Source organism: Miscanthus floridulus, chromosome 1 (assembly GCF_019320115.1).
Source record: "Miscanthus floridulus cultivar M001 chromosome 1, ASM1932011v1, whole genome shotgun sequence".
Classification (NCBI taxonomy): Eukaryota; Viridiplantae; Streptophyta; class Magnoliopsida; order Poales; family Poaceae; genus Miscanthus; species Miscanthus floridulus.
The window spans coordinates 75328971-75344230 of record NC_089580.1 but is presented as its reverse complement, the minus strand read 5'-3'; the positions used below and the strand labels follow the sequence as shown (position 1 = coordinate 75344230).

At 49.3% G+C, this 15260-nt stretch overlaps 2 protein-coding genes across 2 annotated transcripts; one reads left to right on the top strand and one right to left on the bottom strand.

Annotated features, from left to right (window-relative positions):
• Nucleotides 1-111: 111 nt before the first annotated feature.
• On the bottom strand, nt 112-8633 carry LOC136536295 (long-chain-alcohol oxidase FAO1-like). Its single transcript, XM_066528641.1, has 3 exons — nt 8205-8633; nt 7738-8013; nt 112-2088 (listed from the first exon to the last, which is right to left on the bottom strand). The coding sequence occupies exons 1-3, from the start codon at nt 8484-8486 to the stop codon at nt 316-318; spliced, it is 2331 nt and encodes a 776-aa protein (XP_066384738.1). The 5' UTR covers nt 8487-8633; the 3' UTR covers nt 112-315.
• Nucleotides 4875-6694, top strand: LOC136510371 (uncharacterized). The gene is made up of 3 exons (XM_066504847.1): nt 4875-6036; nt 6113-6361; nt 6443-6694. Exons 1-3 carry the CDS (start codon nt 5923-5925, stop codon nt 6692-6694), a joined length of 615 nt encoding a protein of 204 aa, XP_066360944.1. The 5' UTR covers nt 4875-5922.
• Nucleotides 8634-15260: the final 6627 nt, after the last annotated feature.

Genomic DNA, 15260 nt, shown 5'->3' with positions numbered 1-15260 from the left:
TGCACCACACACTCATTGCGCATATACCCCTCTTAAAGCCCTCATGGTAATTGTACCTCAGAAATTGTTACTGTGTACTGCTCACTCCGGTTTCAGAAAACAGAAGACAACTTGTTTTCCAATGATACGAGCCCATAGGCTTTTATGCAACAAACTACAAGGATGATGAAGACGCACTGGGCACTGGCTGGCCCAAACCACGTCCAACATGCACACACAGCCCAGAAACGCAGGCACCGGCAAATGCGACTCGAATCACACAACACAAGCATATTTCTCTGCGAGCACGACCCGACGGTCTCAAGCAGCAGGCTACTACTGTTTCTTGTCACGTGCCAGAGACTCCGCGATGCCCTTGGAGACGCAGTACGCGGTGGACTGAATGGTGATCATGGGGTTGACGCCCACCGCCGTGGGCAGCAGGCTGCCGTCGCACACGTACAGCCCCTCCGCCTCCCAGCTCTCGCCGCGGCCGTCCACGGCGCCGTCTTGCGGGCCGGACCCCATCCGGCAGCTGCCCATCTGGTGCGCCGAGCAGTGGAGCGCCCACGTGTCAGGCCCCGGGAGCATGGGGCCTTTCCCTACGGTCACCTCCTTGAGGAACGCCTCCAGGTCCTCGTCGCGGAGGCCGCCGTCGCACCGCAGCCGGAGCCCGTCGCTGCGGTGGGTGCCCACCTCGGCCGCTCCGGCGGCCACTAGGATGCGCAGCGCCTGGCGCAGCCCGTTGCGGAGCTCCTCCACGTCTTCCCGGCTCGGGGCGTAGCGCACGCGGCCCTCGCCGTCCACGTGCCCCGCGCCGCGGTCGCGGACCAGGGCGAAGGCGTGCGCGGTGCGCGCGTACCGGAGCATGCGCTCCTTCATGTCGCGTCCCGACTCCCAGGGGATCAGCGAAGCCCAGCACCCTGGCCCCAGCGCCGGCATCTGGATGATGGTGCGGCCGGTCACGCGGTGCATGGTCGTGATGATGCCGCCCTCGTAGCACTTGCCACTGAGCTCTGCCGCCTCCGGCGTGCCGTCCGGGAAGTAGCCCCACGCCATAGACACCGGGTGCAGGTGAAGGTTGCGGCCGATGTGCCTGTTCTTGAAGCCGCTGTTATGGAGCAGAGGTGGCGTCATGAGCGCGCCACACGCCGAGACGGAAACCTTGGCCTCGATGCGCAGCTTCTTGGTGATGCCGTCGCTCATGCACGCCGCCACCAGGCCCACGCACTTCTTGCTCCGGCCGTTCTCGACGCCGCCGGGGTTGCTCTCGAGTATGAAACGCTCGGCCTTGCAGCCTGTCAGTATGACCGCGCCGCGCGCGACCGCGTCGACGAGCCACGTCGTGTCGGTGCCACGCTTCTCGCCGGTGGGGCAGCCGAGGTGGCAGCTGCCGCAGAAGTGGCCCTCCGACGAGTTGCGCGGCACGGCGTCGCCGCGTAGCCCGAGCGCCTCGCAGCCACGGCGCAAGACCTTGTTCTGGAACCCCTCCTCCCGGCACCCGCCGGTCACCGCGAGCCGGGCGCAGACCGCGTCCATGGCATGCACGTACTCGGGCCTCCCGAACATGGGGAGCCCATGCTCGCGCGCCCACTCCTGCGTGACCCACTCCGGCGTGCGGATACTGGCCGACCAGTTGATCGCGGACCCGCCGCCGACCGTGGTGCCCGTGAACATGATGGTCGTCACGTTGGACGTGCAGAAGATGCCTCCCTTCTCGTAGAGGCGCTCCATGGACGGGCCCTCCACGGAGGTGTAGCTCTCGGCTGTGAAGTAGTCCCCCTTCTCCACGACGATGACCTTGTGCCCCGCAGCCGCCAGCACGGCGGCGGCCACGCCGCCTCCGCAGCCTGAACCGACGATGACGACGTCGCATCGCACAGTGTGGTGCGCGCCCGACACGTCTGCTTTCACCGCCAGTCCTCGCTCCGTGAGTGACCTGAGCAGCGTGGCGTCATTCAGGGATCTGGTCTCCACGATGCCGCTGTCCAGTGGCCGCGGCGACGGCGCTACTTCCGTTCGACCTTCTTCCCGTGGCCTGTCAACGTCCGGCTCCGGCACGCTGTATCCTATTGCTTTCCAGGACGGGTTGTCCGAGTCCTCGTTTACCTGCACGTTGGGAAAATGGCACCCACATGACGATGACATAATTAATTAATCGAAAGCCACATCTTTGCAACCGTCAACTCTGAGTATTATTAGGCCCCCGCTGAGTACAACTCTGGGTAAGCTGATTGAGCATCTTCTTTTGGCTTTGGTTCTACGAGCAGCTTCACCGATAAAGTTGACATTTGGTAAAATAGTTTTTCATAGAAAATAAGGAGATAAGACAAACTAGTATTTTCAGCTCATCCTAACATCCACCGAGCCTGTTCACTTGTTGGTTTCAGCCAGCCCAAACCAGCCAGTCAACAATGTTTCTCTCTCACAACAAACCAGCACCAGTCAGCCCAAATCAGCACAGAAACCAACCAGCAAACAGGAGCTTAAGGAGCTCCACCTGAGGATTAACATGGCATGGCATGTAAGCTAGCCACACATCTCATATTGATATATTGTAGTACTCCTTCAGTTCATTTTATATAATTACTCCATCCGTTATTTTCACTTCCCGAGAAGTCAATTATTTATAACGCTGACCAATTATATATAAAAGAATAATAATATTTAAAATGCATAATTAGTATTATTAGATAAATCACGGAATACATTTTCATAATAAAATCTATTTAGTCGTACAAATGTTGCTCATATTTACTATTAAGCTAGTCAAACTTGAGAAAGTTTGAACGGCTCGCATCTCATAGCGTCTTTCTTCTTGGGACGGATGGAGTAGGTGTATAAGATATGGAGGTCTCTAGAAGCATACTTTCACCATCAATTACTGTTACAATATATTGCATCCAAGTCAGTTTCTATTAAAAATATAAATCGAATGCAAATCTCTTGAGACAACTTATATTATGTAGTAATCATGCATATAATTTTAGTAATTATTGGCCAAAACGAATGGAATTTGACTTTTTGTAATCCTATGACCCTATATTTTGAGATGGATTGAGTAGTAGGTAAGCGAAGAGGTGCATTTAACTGAATTGGTACCTTCCTTTTCTTTTTTTTAATTATAAGGGAGTATACGCTGATAGTGTTGCACTGTAGCCGGAGAGGTGGATCCACCATGGGGGCTCGTCGGAGAGGGTTAGCTGTCCAGCGGCGACATGCCACGATGAGCGGAACGTGGGTGGAGTGGCGGCGAGATAAAATGATTAAAACTAAATAGTACTGTACTCCGTAGGAGCCTTCTCTAGGTTCTCAGTGAGGAGGGCCCAAGGATAGTTATAACACAACGGGTGTTTTTCATCTTTTCACAATTCAACTGTTGAGACTTTGACCGCGATATTTTATTGTAATATCATCACCTAGTAGCGTATGAAAGCATGCATTTTCCTGACACTACTTCTGGATACTATAATATTGTAGCTATAGATAATTTCTGACATTTTGCGCAGATGTAGTAATTAATGGCCAGACGATATATAGTAGTTGTGTTATTATAAGTAATGACTAACTAGTAGTAGTGTATAATAACTGGACCATATCCAAAATAATATAATGAGTTAATGACCCTCTGTACTAGCTGTCCAGAAACTGTACGTGCGTGGTGCACTGTCCAGCTACCCGAGTGCGGAGTGCAGCATGCACGCACGTCGATCGCACGAAGTGTGTCGTCCCCTACACGTCCATCTTCCAACCAAACCATCATGCATCGAGCTGAGTGACAGCACCAAATATTAGTATGATATATGCTGGAGCCTCAGCGGCGGATCCGGAAAAATTTTAGGGAGCTGCTTCTTTACGTATCTCTGAGCGTTGTTTGATTTTAAGTCTCAGTCTCATCTACATCATAGAACTTTGTCTAAAAATTAATAAGCAGTCTCAAATACATCATAGAACTTTGTCTAAAAATTAATGAAGATTTCAGGGAGTTTCAGCTCCACCTACACCATAGAACTTTACATAAAAATTCATGGGGATTTCAGAGAGGCTCCACTGCTCCAGCATCGGTAGCCTTAATGAGCAATCAGATCTACACTATAGAACTTTGCCTAAAAATTAATGAGGATTTCAGGAAGTCTCAGCCCTACCTACACTGGAGAACTTTGCATAAAAATTCATGGGATAAACAATCCCATCTACACTATAGAACTTTGCTTAAAAATTAATGAGGATTTTAGGGAGTCTCAGCCCTACCTACATCGTAGAACTTTGCATAAAAATTTATGGGGATTTTAGAGAGGCTCTGCTGCTCTGGCATCGGTAGTAGCGCCCCCCCCCCCCCCCCCCCCCCCCCCCCCCCTGTGGCCCCAGTCGCCAATCACAAGTGGGAGCCCGGAGCAGCAAACCAGACATGATCGAATTGAATAAGGAATAACGTGGCTACTGGCTGGCTGGCTATAGCTACAGCTAGCTTCCATGCTCCAACCTTCCCGTCTGCTGGCTGCTGCATGAATTCTCTTGCCGCCCGAGAAGTCAAGAAAAGTCCCTCTCACGTACGCACTACCGAATACATGCATGCTTTCTAGAAATAATGGTAATTTAACGCCAACTGTTTGCAGTCCTGACAGTGATTTTTGTGTGTGCGCGCGGGCGCTGGTACATCTATCAGGTAGTTAATTTAGTCACAGTGACCCTGACAGAGTTTTACTAAATATCAATGGTATATAGTAGATTTTTTTGCCTCTCGCGTCCATGTCGTCATCACGTCTTATATTAGGCTGGGTTCTTTGAAACCTCTAGTAAAGTTGCCAAAACGCAAGAGGGTATCGATCGATCGAAGGGCCTTTTCCACACGTACGATGTATAGGCGATTACCACACACGCCATCAATGTGACTCACTACAGGAAACTGGCTCTTTGCCGACTGCAATTTTCTTTGCCAACTGTTTTTTTTCGACACTCGGCAAAGAGGTCCCTTTGCCAACTGGAATTTCCTGCAGTCGGCAAAGCAGGATTTGCCGACTGCCTGGATTTGCCGACTGCCAGGCAGTTGGCAAAGCCATGGCTTTGCCGACTGCCAGGCAGTTGGCAAATAATTGCAGTCGGCAAAGGCAGGCCATGATTGACGCCATCCACACCGTCACCTTTGCCGACTGCCACTCCGTCAGCAGTCGGCAAAGGCGCAGGCTTTGCCAACTGCCATCCTCCCTGGCAGTCGGCAAAGAATTTTTATTTTTTTTGATTTTCGATCCCAGTTTTTTGTGTTGGCTTGGTACAGTAATTACATGATATATTCCAAGTTTGGGGTCATTTTGATTTATTTTGCTATATTCCGTAGATTTTTTCTGTTTCTTTGATTTTTTCCGACAGCTCCAGATTTGAACTGCAGGTACATGAAATAATGGAATCCGGCCATTCAGAAAATGATATTCATGATGTTTGGAGCATGTTGAGGCCGTGTGCGGGGCCTCGCGTGAAATTTCGACCGTGTTGGTGTCGGAACACGCCGAGCCACGCGCGTGAAAAGTGTTTTTAAATTTTATAAAATCGAAACGGAGTCCGAAAATGACGAAACTTGACGACGTGTCTTGTCATCGCATGCGGAGGCTGTGGTAAAAATTTGAGAAAGTTTCGAGCAAGTGGCGACGTCGGGTCGCTAAAACCTGGACATCTCCACATGTGACGGCGACGCACGGTGGGCAGGAAATCAACGAGTACACCGCGTACCTCCTCTCTCACAAGGGCAAGGCGACGGATCCGAACAACGTCTACAACCCGGAGGACGGGCCCGATGCGTACACCAACCCCACCGCCTACGAGAAGGCCACCGAGTACACCGTCGCGGCTCGCCAGCGCTACGGGGAGACGTTCGACCCCACCGCCGAGCCCCTGGACACAGACCTCCTGCAGAGGTTGGGACCAGGGAAGCAGCATGGCCGCTACTACATGGCCCACAGCGCCCTCGACCCGTCCCAGGTTCCTACGCTGACCCAGGTTCGATCCACGCCCACGAGCTCCAGCGACATCCCCGTAGCGCCCCGGCGGCAGTCAGCGTCACAGGTAAGTGCCGTTTCGTTCGTCGTTCACTCGTTTCGCACCTGTACATACAATCAACACTGCGGATGTAATATTGCAGGCCCAGATGGAGGCCAAGATGGAGGAGAGGATCGCCACGTTGCACGCGCAGATGATGGCGCAACAGATGGCTTACCAGCAAAGCCTGCAGCAGCACTACAACACTCAGATGCAGAACATGGCCAGCTTCTTCCAGTCCATGCAGACGCCCGGGGCGTCTACACCGCCTCCTCTTCCAATGTTCGCTCCACCGCCTCCTCCTCCAGAGTTTTTTCCTGTGCCTGCTCTTGTCGCTCCTGGAGGGACCCCGGTGAGTATATTGACTCTTGCTTTAACTTGTGCGTCCATGCTGCAGATACTAATGACATCACTTGGCGTTTAACTTGTGCAGGTACAGTCGACGGGTTCGAACCCGTCTCCTGGAGGTCCCGGCCATCAGATGATGTCGTATCCACCACCTGCACCCTATCCACCGTATCCAACTCCGCGTGGTCCTCCTCCGACGTACTCGTGGCCGCCGGTGCGCGGAGAGTGGCAGTACGCGCAGGCGCCTCAGTTTGGTCCAAGGGGGTTTCCGTGGGCAAACCCTCGGGGCTCTGGGGGCGGAGCGGACGACGAGACCGGGGACGGCGCGACGAGCTAGGTACATGTCGATTCTGTTATCATGTATCCACCGTATCGTCGAAGTTGTTGTCATGTATTTCTTTTCTTCGTTATGGACCTAGACTTGTTATGTTGAACTTCGTGTGATGGATGTCGATTTGTGGTGTTCGACGTGTTGGACTTCATGTGATGGTTGTAATGCACTTGTGTGGTTGTTATTGTGACATATATGTGAGGTATATGTGATGTTGTGCGTTATTGTGATATATGTGGTGATGTTGGCGACAAATGTGATGAAATTGTGATATAAATGGTGCTACCGGTGCTTCTGGTGAAATTGGATTATAATTTGTGATTTTGCAGGGTTTTGATGCGAGAAAACAGAAAACAAAAGCAAAAAAATAAAAAATTCCAGCTTTGCCGACTGTTTACAGTCGGCAAAGCTGGGCAAAAAAACCCCAGGACAGAGTCTTTGCCGACTGCAATGGGAGGCAGTCGGCAAAGAGGTCAAACCTTTGCCGACTGCAACTCCGAAAGCAGTCGGCAAAGAACATTTCAAAAAAAAAATATTTTCTTTCTTTGCCGACTGCCTAGCTGGCAGCCAGTCGGCAAACAATTTTTGAAAAAAAAATTCTTTGCCGACTGCCGAGGAACCAGCAGTCGGCAAAGCCTGCCGTCAGGGCTGACGGCGCCACGTGGCTATGCCGACTGCTGGCGTGGCAGTTGGCAAAGGATTTGCCGACTGTGTGCCACGTGGCAGTCGGCAAATCCGCCTTTGCCGACCCAGGCTTTGCCGACTGCTCTTTGCCGACTGCCACGTGGCTTTGCGGTCGGCAAAGCCTTTGCCGACTGGGTTTATGCCTTTGCCGACCGGGGCAAGCAGTCGGCAAAGAGGCGTTTTCCTGTAGTGACTAGGCGGACTAGCACGGCATGCCAACATGCATATGCTACGACAAAGACTAGAATTATTAGAGTGATCGCCACTACATGAAATAAATAACTTAAAGGCGATAATAATCTCAACCCTTGCAAGAATAACACATGCATGTATGAGGAAAAACTTTGTAATAACAACGTGCATACCATTGTGTAGAATGAGTAGTGGGAGAGGAGCTTGGTGATGAGGAAGGTGATCTTGAGGGGAAACAGCCACCGCGCCTTGCTCCACCGCTTCAGCACCTGCTCTCTCCGCTCCACCGGCATGTCCGCGAACTTGCAGACGAACGGGAACTTGCCGTTGCCAGAGAAGCACAGCCGGCCGCAGAGCGCCAACGTGCCCACCCTGGTGCTCAGCATCCACAGGATGACCCTCATAAGCTGCATCGCCTCCCATACGCACCGGGTCACCATCTCCGCCACCTTTTCATTTATCAATCATGCATCATCATGAACAGAAGTAATAAAAGAATTATTATTTTTATTATTATTAGCGGAGAAATTTAAATATAGAGGTAGTAGTTCCAGTTTTGTCAGACACCATGCGTGCTTGTGCTGTCCATGCATGGCACCATGCATGATGGCATGGATAATCGTAGTCTGTCGTAGCTCACCTCGTCAGGGATGACGCCGTCGGCGGCGGATGCGCGGTAGAACCGCTCGAGGTCGTCGTCGCCCTTGCCACGGCCGGGCTGCTGGTCGTCCCCCTCCAGGAGCACGGCGGGTAGGGACGGGATGAGCGCGCCGCACATGGCCCGGAGCGCCTCCATCTGCGGCGGGCGCAGCCCGTGCGTGTACCCGTCGCGCTTGCACCTCCGCAGCAGCGGGCTTCCCCTCCTCCCCGCCGCCGCCGCCGGCGGCGGCTTATTCTCTTGCGTTGCCATAGCAGCTGACATGGGTTGTGTGGCGTGCGTATATCTCTCTATGAATATACTGTGGCGCCTCGCCTCGATGTATATATAGAGAGTAGAGACTAGAAAGAGAGAGGAGGGCTCCGGTCCTGTTGATTGTTGTTGAGAGCGAGAGCTGCTTAGGGCTGTTGCATCGGTCTAGCTTGGGAGTTGGGAAGATGCATCTCATTATGCCAAACCCACGCTACGTAGCAACGCGACGCGCAGCGCCAGGAGACGCTTGCAACATTTTCAAGAATAAATAAACAGGGCGCTTATGCCTCACACAATTAGCATGGGACGAGCCACTCATGCCGTCGACATGGCGTACGTGTCACGTACGTCCTTTCTGAATTCTGATGTGATGCAAACACGCATGCATGTTTGCCATGCTTCCCAACAGAGTGAAATTTTTGTATTTTGGTCCCTTTTGAAAACATTTTTTATAAAAAGATCTACGCCAAAATAGACCATTTTTAGGCGTCTTAGAACATGACGCCGAGGTATAGGGGTCGACGTCGACTGACACGACGCCGAGGTCTTGCCACGTCACGGACGACCCCAGTCGACGGCGACACGGTGGCGCGTGAGGTCCGACACGTCGGCGTCGTGTCAGCCAACGCCACGGGCCCAACCTCGGCGCGGCGGGACTACACGCCGAGCTATTGGCACCATCCGGCGCGCGGCCCAGGCGGCCCAACAACGCATCGTGGCCCAATAGCTCGGCGCGGGGTCACTTAACACCGAGCCACCAGACTCGCGTGCGGCCTGACTCAACGCCGAGGTCTGGGCTCTTGAAGCCGCGCCGAGGCCCCCTTCTTCTTCCTCCCTCCATTCTGAAGATCGCCGGCTCTCTGTCTCCCAAATCCCCCCACGCCCCCCCCCACGAAACTCTAACCCCCAAATGCGACCCTAGGTGCCCAGATATCGTCTCCCGAAGCTTCCTCGAGGTAATGGTCCCTCCCCTCCTCCAATCTATCCGCGTAGATGTGCTTGCATTATCTCTAATCATGTGGAATCATGGGTGTATGGTGTTTTGGTATATGTGTGTTTGCATTTGCAAAATGTATGGCTTAGGATGATTGAGTGCATTGTTGTTTAACTGTTTTATGTGCTGAACATGTTAGGTTAGTTTGGTTTCTAGTTATTTTGGTCATTAGGGTTCTTTGTTTATTGTAGGTGTCATTAGGGTTAGTTATTTGTTGGTCATTAGGGTTAGTATGTATTTTAGTTATTTGTTGGTCATTACATTTCAATTTTTTATGACCAAGGCGTTTTGCCTAGGTACTCCTCTTTCCCCTTTTTCAATTCATCCATTTAGATTCGGTTGTTTTTTAACTTGGCATTATAGGTTTGGTTCATGTTCATATCATTCGTGCAATGTTTTGTGGTTCAAATGATTGAATGACCCAAATGTTTGATTGTTGTTGTTGTTGTTGTTGTATATGTTCTGGTTTATAATCATTGAGTTAAATTTTGTGTTTGTTGGGATTCAAATTTGCTTAGGGTTTGTAATGAAAAGCTTATTTGGGAGGTATGGTGATTTAGTGTTAGTAGCTTTACATTCGTTGCAAGGTACTTTGGATTGATTTTTTTTTCTACGTAATGTTAGGATGCCAAGGCGTGGTAAAGCTCGTATTCCAAGATAATCCCAATGTATATTCATTATTTGTGCAACAAATAGAAAACCCTAGGTTTAGGTTTGGTTCTCCGTTAATATGACTAAATTCTTTCAATTGTAGCTATAGTCGCCAGAGGGCAAATCCCTACGACCTAAAGCCTCTCCCTAAAGGCGTTCCTCGACCAATGTGCTTTTGTGGTGATCCTTGCAAGGTAGACATCTCTGAAGATGAGGAAATATATAGACAGAGGTACTGGATGTGTCCGAATTATGCATGGGAACCTACAAAGCAACAACGCCGTGCATCGTTTGTGAGGAATTTTTATTGTGTGTTAATTAATTTTCTTGTGATATTAAGTATTGCTTATTTATTTGTTTTGTAACAATTTGTTTTTCTTGTAGACCGTTCCACCACTGTGTGACTTTGAGCAGTGGATTGACACTGAGATCAAGGAGTCGGACAAGCAGCATCTAGAAGGCCTAAAGGAGTGGGATGCGGAGGTTAAGGAGAGGTTTGAGCAGAGACGCAGACACGAGGCTATAGAAAAGGAGCATAAGGAAGAGGAGGAAAGGAGGCGTGTTGCTGCGTACAGGGCGGAGAGGGAGAAGAAGCTTGAGCGTGTGCGCCGAGCGAAGGCAGCGATGGAGGAGAATCCCGATGCCCAGAGGAAGGGAAAGTGGCCTCGTTGCACTCAGTAGGTATTTGGTTTATTCATGAGCGATATCGTATAGCCCTGGACTTTTTTTACTATGTTGTAATGCACTCTGCTTTTATTTCAGATGAACTTATTCCCTGGACTTTTTTTTATTATGTTGTAATGCACTATGCTTTTATTTCAGATGGTCTTATGCCCTGTACTTCGTTAACTATCCTAGACTGTAGTGCTATTGTTTGTATCACTGAAAAGGCTACTTGTGCTATTGCAGTTGCTGAAAGGGCTACAAGTATTATTGCAGTCAATGAAAAGTCTATTTGAAAACTCACTGAAAAGCCTAGATTCGTTTACTATTGTATCCGTATACGCAATGAATTAATATCAGAGTGATGTACTGCATTTAGATGAAGTGACAAAACACAGGTGTAGCCTTTTCAGATAAAATGACCAGTCATGGTTGTAGGCTTTTCAGATGAAGCATCTAGCCTTTGCAGATTCAATAAATGAGTACGCACACAAGTTTTTTTGTCAAGTAGCATTCATGGTGAACCTGCCTTCATACGAATTATTGAATATACCTCTCCGTTCTCGACCCTCCGAGCCCGGTGGTGCTCATCGAACCTTGGATCAAGAAGGGGGAACCGATCCATCCTGCAACATAAGCAATGCCAAAGCATTAGTATAAGTTAAAGCATGTGTATGTGGTACGAAGTAACATAAAAATAAAAAAACAAAAGTAAACCAATGTACTATTACACAAAGCAATTCAAGTAGCTAGCTTGGTGGATACCTATTGTCTAAGTAGTTCAGGACATTTTCTCTTATTGTGGCCTGTCTTATGGCAACTATAGCAATGGCTCTTTTGGGTGTCCTCTACAAAATGTCTCCCAACCTTACTCGTGGTTGATCTACCTTTCGTGGCTCGGTCCATGTCCATCCTGAACCGCTTCTGCCGCCTAGGTCCTCTACTCTTCCAGAGTAAACCAAGATCAGCCACATACTTGGGGCCATCATAAGTAGGCCATTGACTCTCGTCAAGAAATGGCTCGAATTGAGGATTCCAGGTGCTCATTAGGTTCCTCAAAGAGAACTCCGTGGCCATACGGGGAGGGACCTCAGCGTCAACACGTCTAAGGCGATAGGCTGTAATCATGTGGGAGCAAGGCCTATGGTATATGGTCAGTTTTCCACACGTACACTTGTTCTCATTGATCACTACTTTATGTTTTCAAGCACCCCGGTCTTCACCACCAATGTTAGTTCCACCACCCTCTAGAATCTCATATCCATGGTTGATCGGATCGAAACATGAACCCTTCTGTTGTTTAGACTTTTTCTTTGAGAAAGCTAGTTCCTGAGATGCTAAAAGTGGCCAAGCTTTGCCTACTGTCCATAGAGACCTCGCATGCTTCCTCCTCGAAACGAACCAAGAATTCAACTTGTAGAAGGTGAATGAGGCAATAGCAGTCACAGGCAGACCACGACAACCTCTTAGAAGGCTGTTGAACATCTCTGCCATGTTACTAGTCATGAAGCCCCATCTCCAACCACCGGTGTCATATGCAAGTGACCACTTATCCTTCGACGCCATCAACTCGCTCAAGAATTGCATGCCATTAACATTTGTGGCTAACTTCAGGGCATCTAGCTTGTCTTTGAATAATTGAACCTCTTGCTGTCTGCAAACCTCCTCAAATAATTTGAAGTTGTCCTTTGTGTGATCACGCCTTATAAGATTCTGAGCAAGGTGTCTGGTGCACCACCGGTGATGTATTTAGCCGTAACCAGGAATCTCTTGTTCTACGGCAATCAGAATGCCAGCATGCCTATCGGATATTACACAAACATCACGTCCCAAACCAATTACCACTTGTCTTACTAGCCTGAGAAACCAACACCAACTATCCGTGTCCTCCTTCCGAACAATCGCAAAGGCCAATGGCACAAGCTGGTCTTCTGCATCTGTCCTAATACAAATAAGCATTGTGCCTTTAAATTTCCCTATAAGAAAGGTCCCGTCAATTGAGACGACGGGCCTGCAATGCTTGAATGCTTCGATGCTCTACCCGAACGCCCAAAAGGCCCTTCCAAATACCTGGCTACCATTCCTTGTTTCACCCTCCTTAGGTAAATACTCAAAGTGCATCTTAGGATTTACAGCCCTCATTGTGTTCAACATTACAGGGAGGCGCTCATAAGCTTCTTCCCAATTTCCAAATATTATTTCCAGTGCACGCTGCTTTGCCCTCCATGCTTTTCCATACTTGACATAGTAATTGTACCGTTGGAAGATGATCTCAACCAACGCGGACATCGTAATGGTTGGCATATGCTTCACCACGGGGCATAACTGCCTTGCAATGAACCTAGAATTGAGCTGCAGATGGTTCTCTTCTGCCTCAGTAGTGGCACAAACATGTGGTTGCTTTACTGAGGTAATCTTCCATTTGCCTGCCTTCGTCTTCCTAGCACATACTCTCCAACCACACTGTTGTTCTTCACAAGCAACAGTGTACCTCTTCTCATTGAATGAATTGATGACCCTAAAAGGTCAGTTGTGTACAATGGAGTACTCTTGCAACCATGATTTTCAACTCATCCATGGTAACAAACAATATGCCCTTCCGTATGATGAGGCAACCGCTAACAGCAGGCACTGTTGTATCACTTGGCCCACCATCAGCTACTGCCCTATGACCATGGCTAAGGTCCTCGAAATCACCAACTAGTGGATCTCTCCAAGGCAAAACCCTAGACAATATCTCTATTTCCCTAAAATTGAGACGACCAATAGGGCGATCGTCATCAGAGTCTTCGGCTATCTCCCCTATGAAGGATTCATCATCTCCAGCTATCTCCATATCAAAACGGTTCGTAGCCCTAGCATCACCAAAGTCTTCTTCACCACTAAGATCATCTTCGTCGCTAAGCTCATCCTCAATAGAAAAGTCTCCGCGAGCGTCGTCCAAACCTTCTTCTGCATCACCAATTACATAATCATCATCCTCTTCATAACTATCATGATTGCCCTCACCATCGGCAACCGGATTCTCCTTCTCATCTCCACCGTAGCCTAGTTGTGTGACAAGTATTTCTTCTTCAGACAAAAGACCATAACCTATGTGAGCGGGGGAATATGGGCATGCTTCGAAGCTATCATTTCCTAAGCCAGACTCCTTACTTACTACTAAATCCAAAGATCGTACTTCCGAGGCCAATACAACTGCCTTGTAATCATTCCATTCATACTTGCTTGTAATTTTGAGCAACCGCTTGATCCAAGGACCCTTCGACGACCCAACATCTATGACACCTTCAAACTGAACATGCACGTCTCCTTCATTCCAGCCTAACTTAACCTTCACTCGCTCCACTAACTGGGTCAAAGATGGTGTTTCAGAAAAAATCAACAACTCCTCACACATGTCCAGAAATTCCAAACTATCATCTCTTGTCCTAACAATACGGCCTCCATGATGCAACCTCACTAATTTATCCATCTACAGCCATCACACAACAAGTAGTGTCACATATCAATATATCATGCGAGTTTCAATCCAATAAGTAGAAACTAAAATATATCATTTTATCTTTTTCAACCCCAACAACATAATCATTTCTAGTCATAAAAAATTGAAATGTAATGACCAACAAATAACTAAAATACATACTAACCCTAATGACCAACAAATAACTAATCCTAATGACACCTATAATAAACAAAGAACCCTAATGACCAAAATAACTAGAAATCAAACTAACCTAACATGTTCAACACATAAAACAGTTAAACAACAATGCACTCAATCATCATAAGCCATACATTTTGCAAATGCAAACACACATATACCAAAACACCATACACCCATGATTCCACATGATTAGAGACAATGCAAGCACATCTACGCGGATAGATTGGAGGAGGGGAGGGATCATTACCTCGAGGAAGCTTCGGGAGACGATATCTGGGCACCTAGGGTCGCATTTGGGGGTTAGAGTTTCGTGGGGGCCGTGGGGGGATTTGGGAGACAGAGAGCCGGCAGTCTTCAGAATGGAGGGAGGAAGAAGAAGGGGGCCTCGGTGCGGCTTCAAGGGACCAGACCTCGGCGTTGAGTCGGGCCGCGCTGAGTCTGTTGGCTCGGCGTTAAGTGACCCCGCGCCGAGCTATTGGGCCACGATGCGTTGTTGGGCCGCCTGGGCCACGCGCCGGATGGTGCCAATAGCTCGGCGCGTAGTCCCACCGCGTCGAGGTTGGGCCCGTGGCGTTGGCTGACACGACGCCGACGTGTCGGATCCCACGCGCCACCGTGTCGCCGTCGACCGGGGTCGTCCGTGACGTGGCAAGACCTCAGCGTCGTGTCAGTCGACGCCGACCCCTATACCTCGGCGTCATGTTCTAAGACGCCTAAAAATGGTCTATTTTCAGCAAACGTTTTGGCGTAGGTCTTTTTGTAAAAAATGTTTTCAAAATAGACCAAAATACAAAAATTTCACCCCAACAGA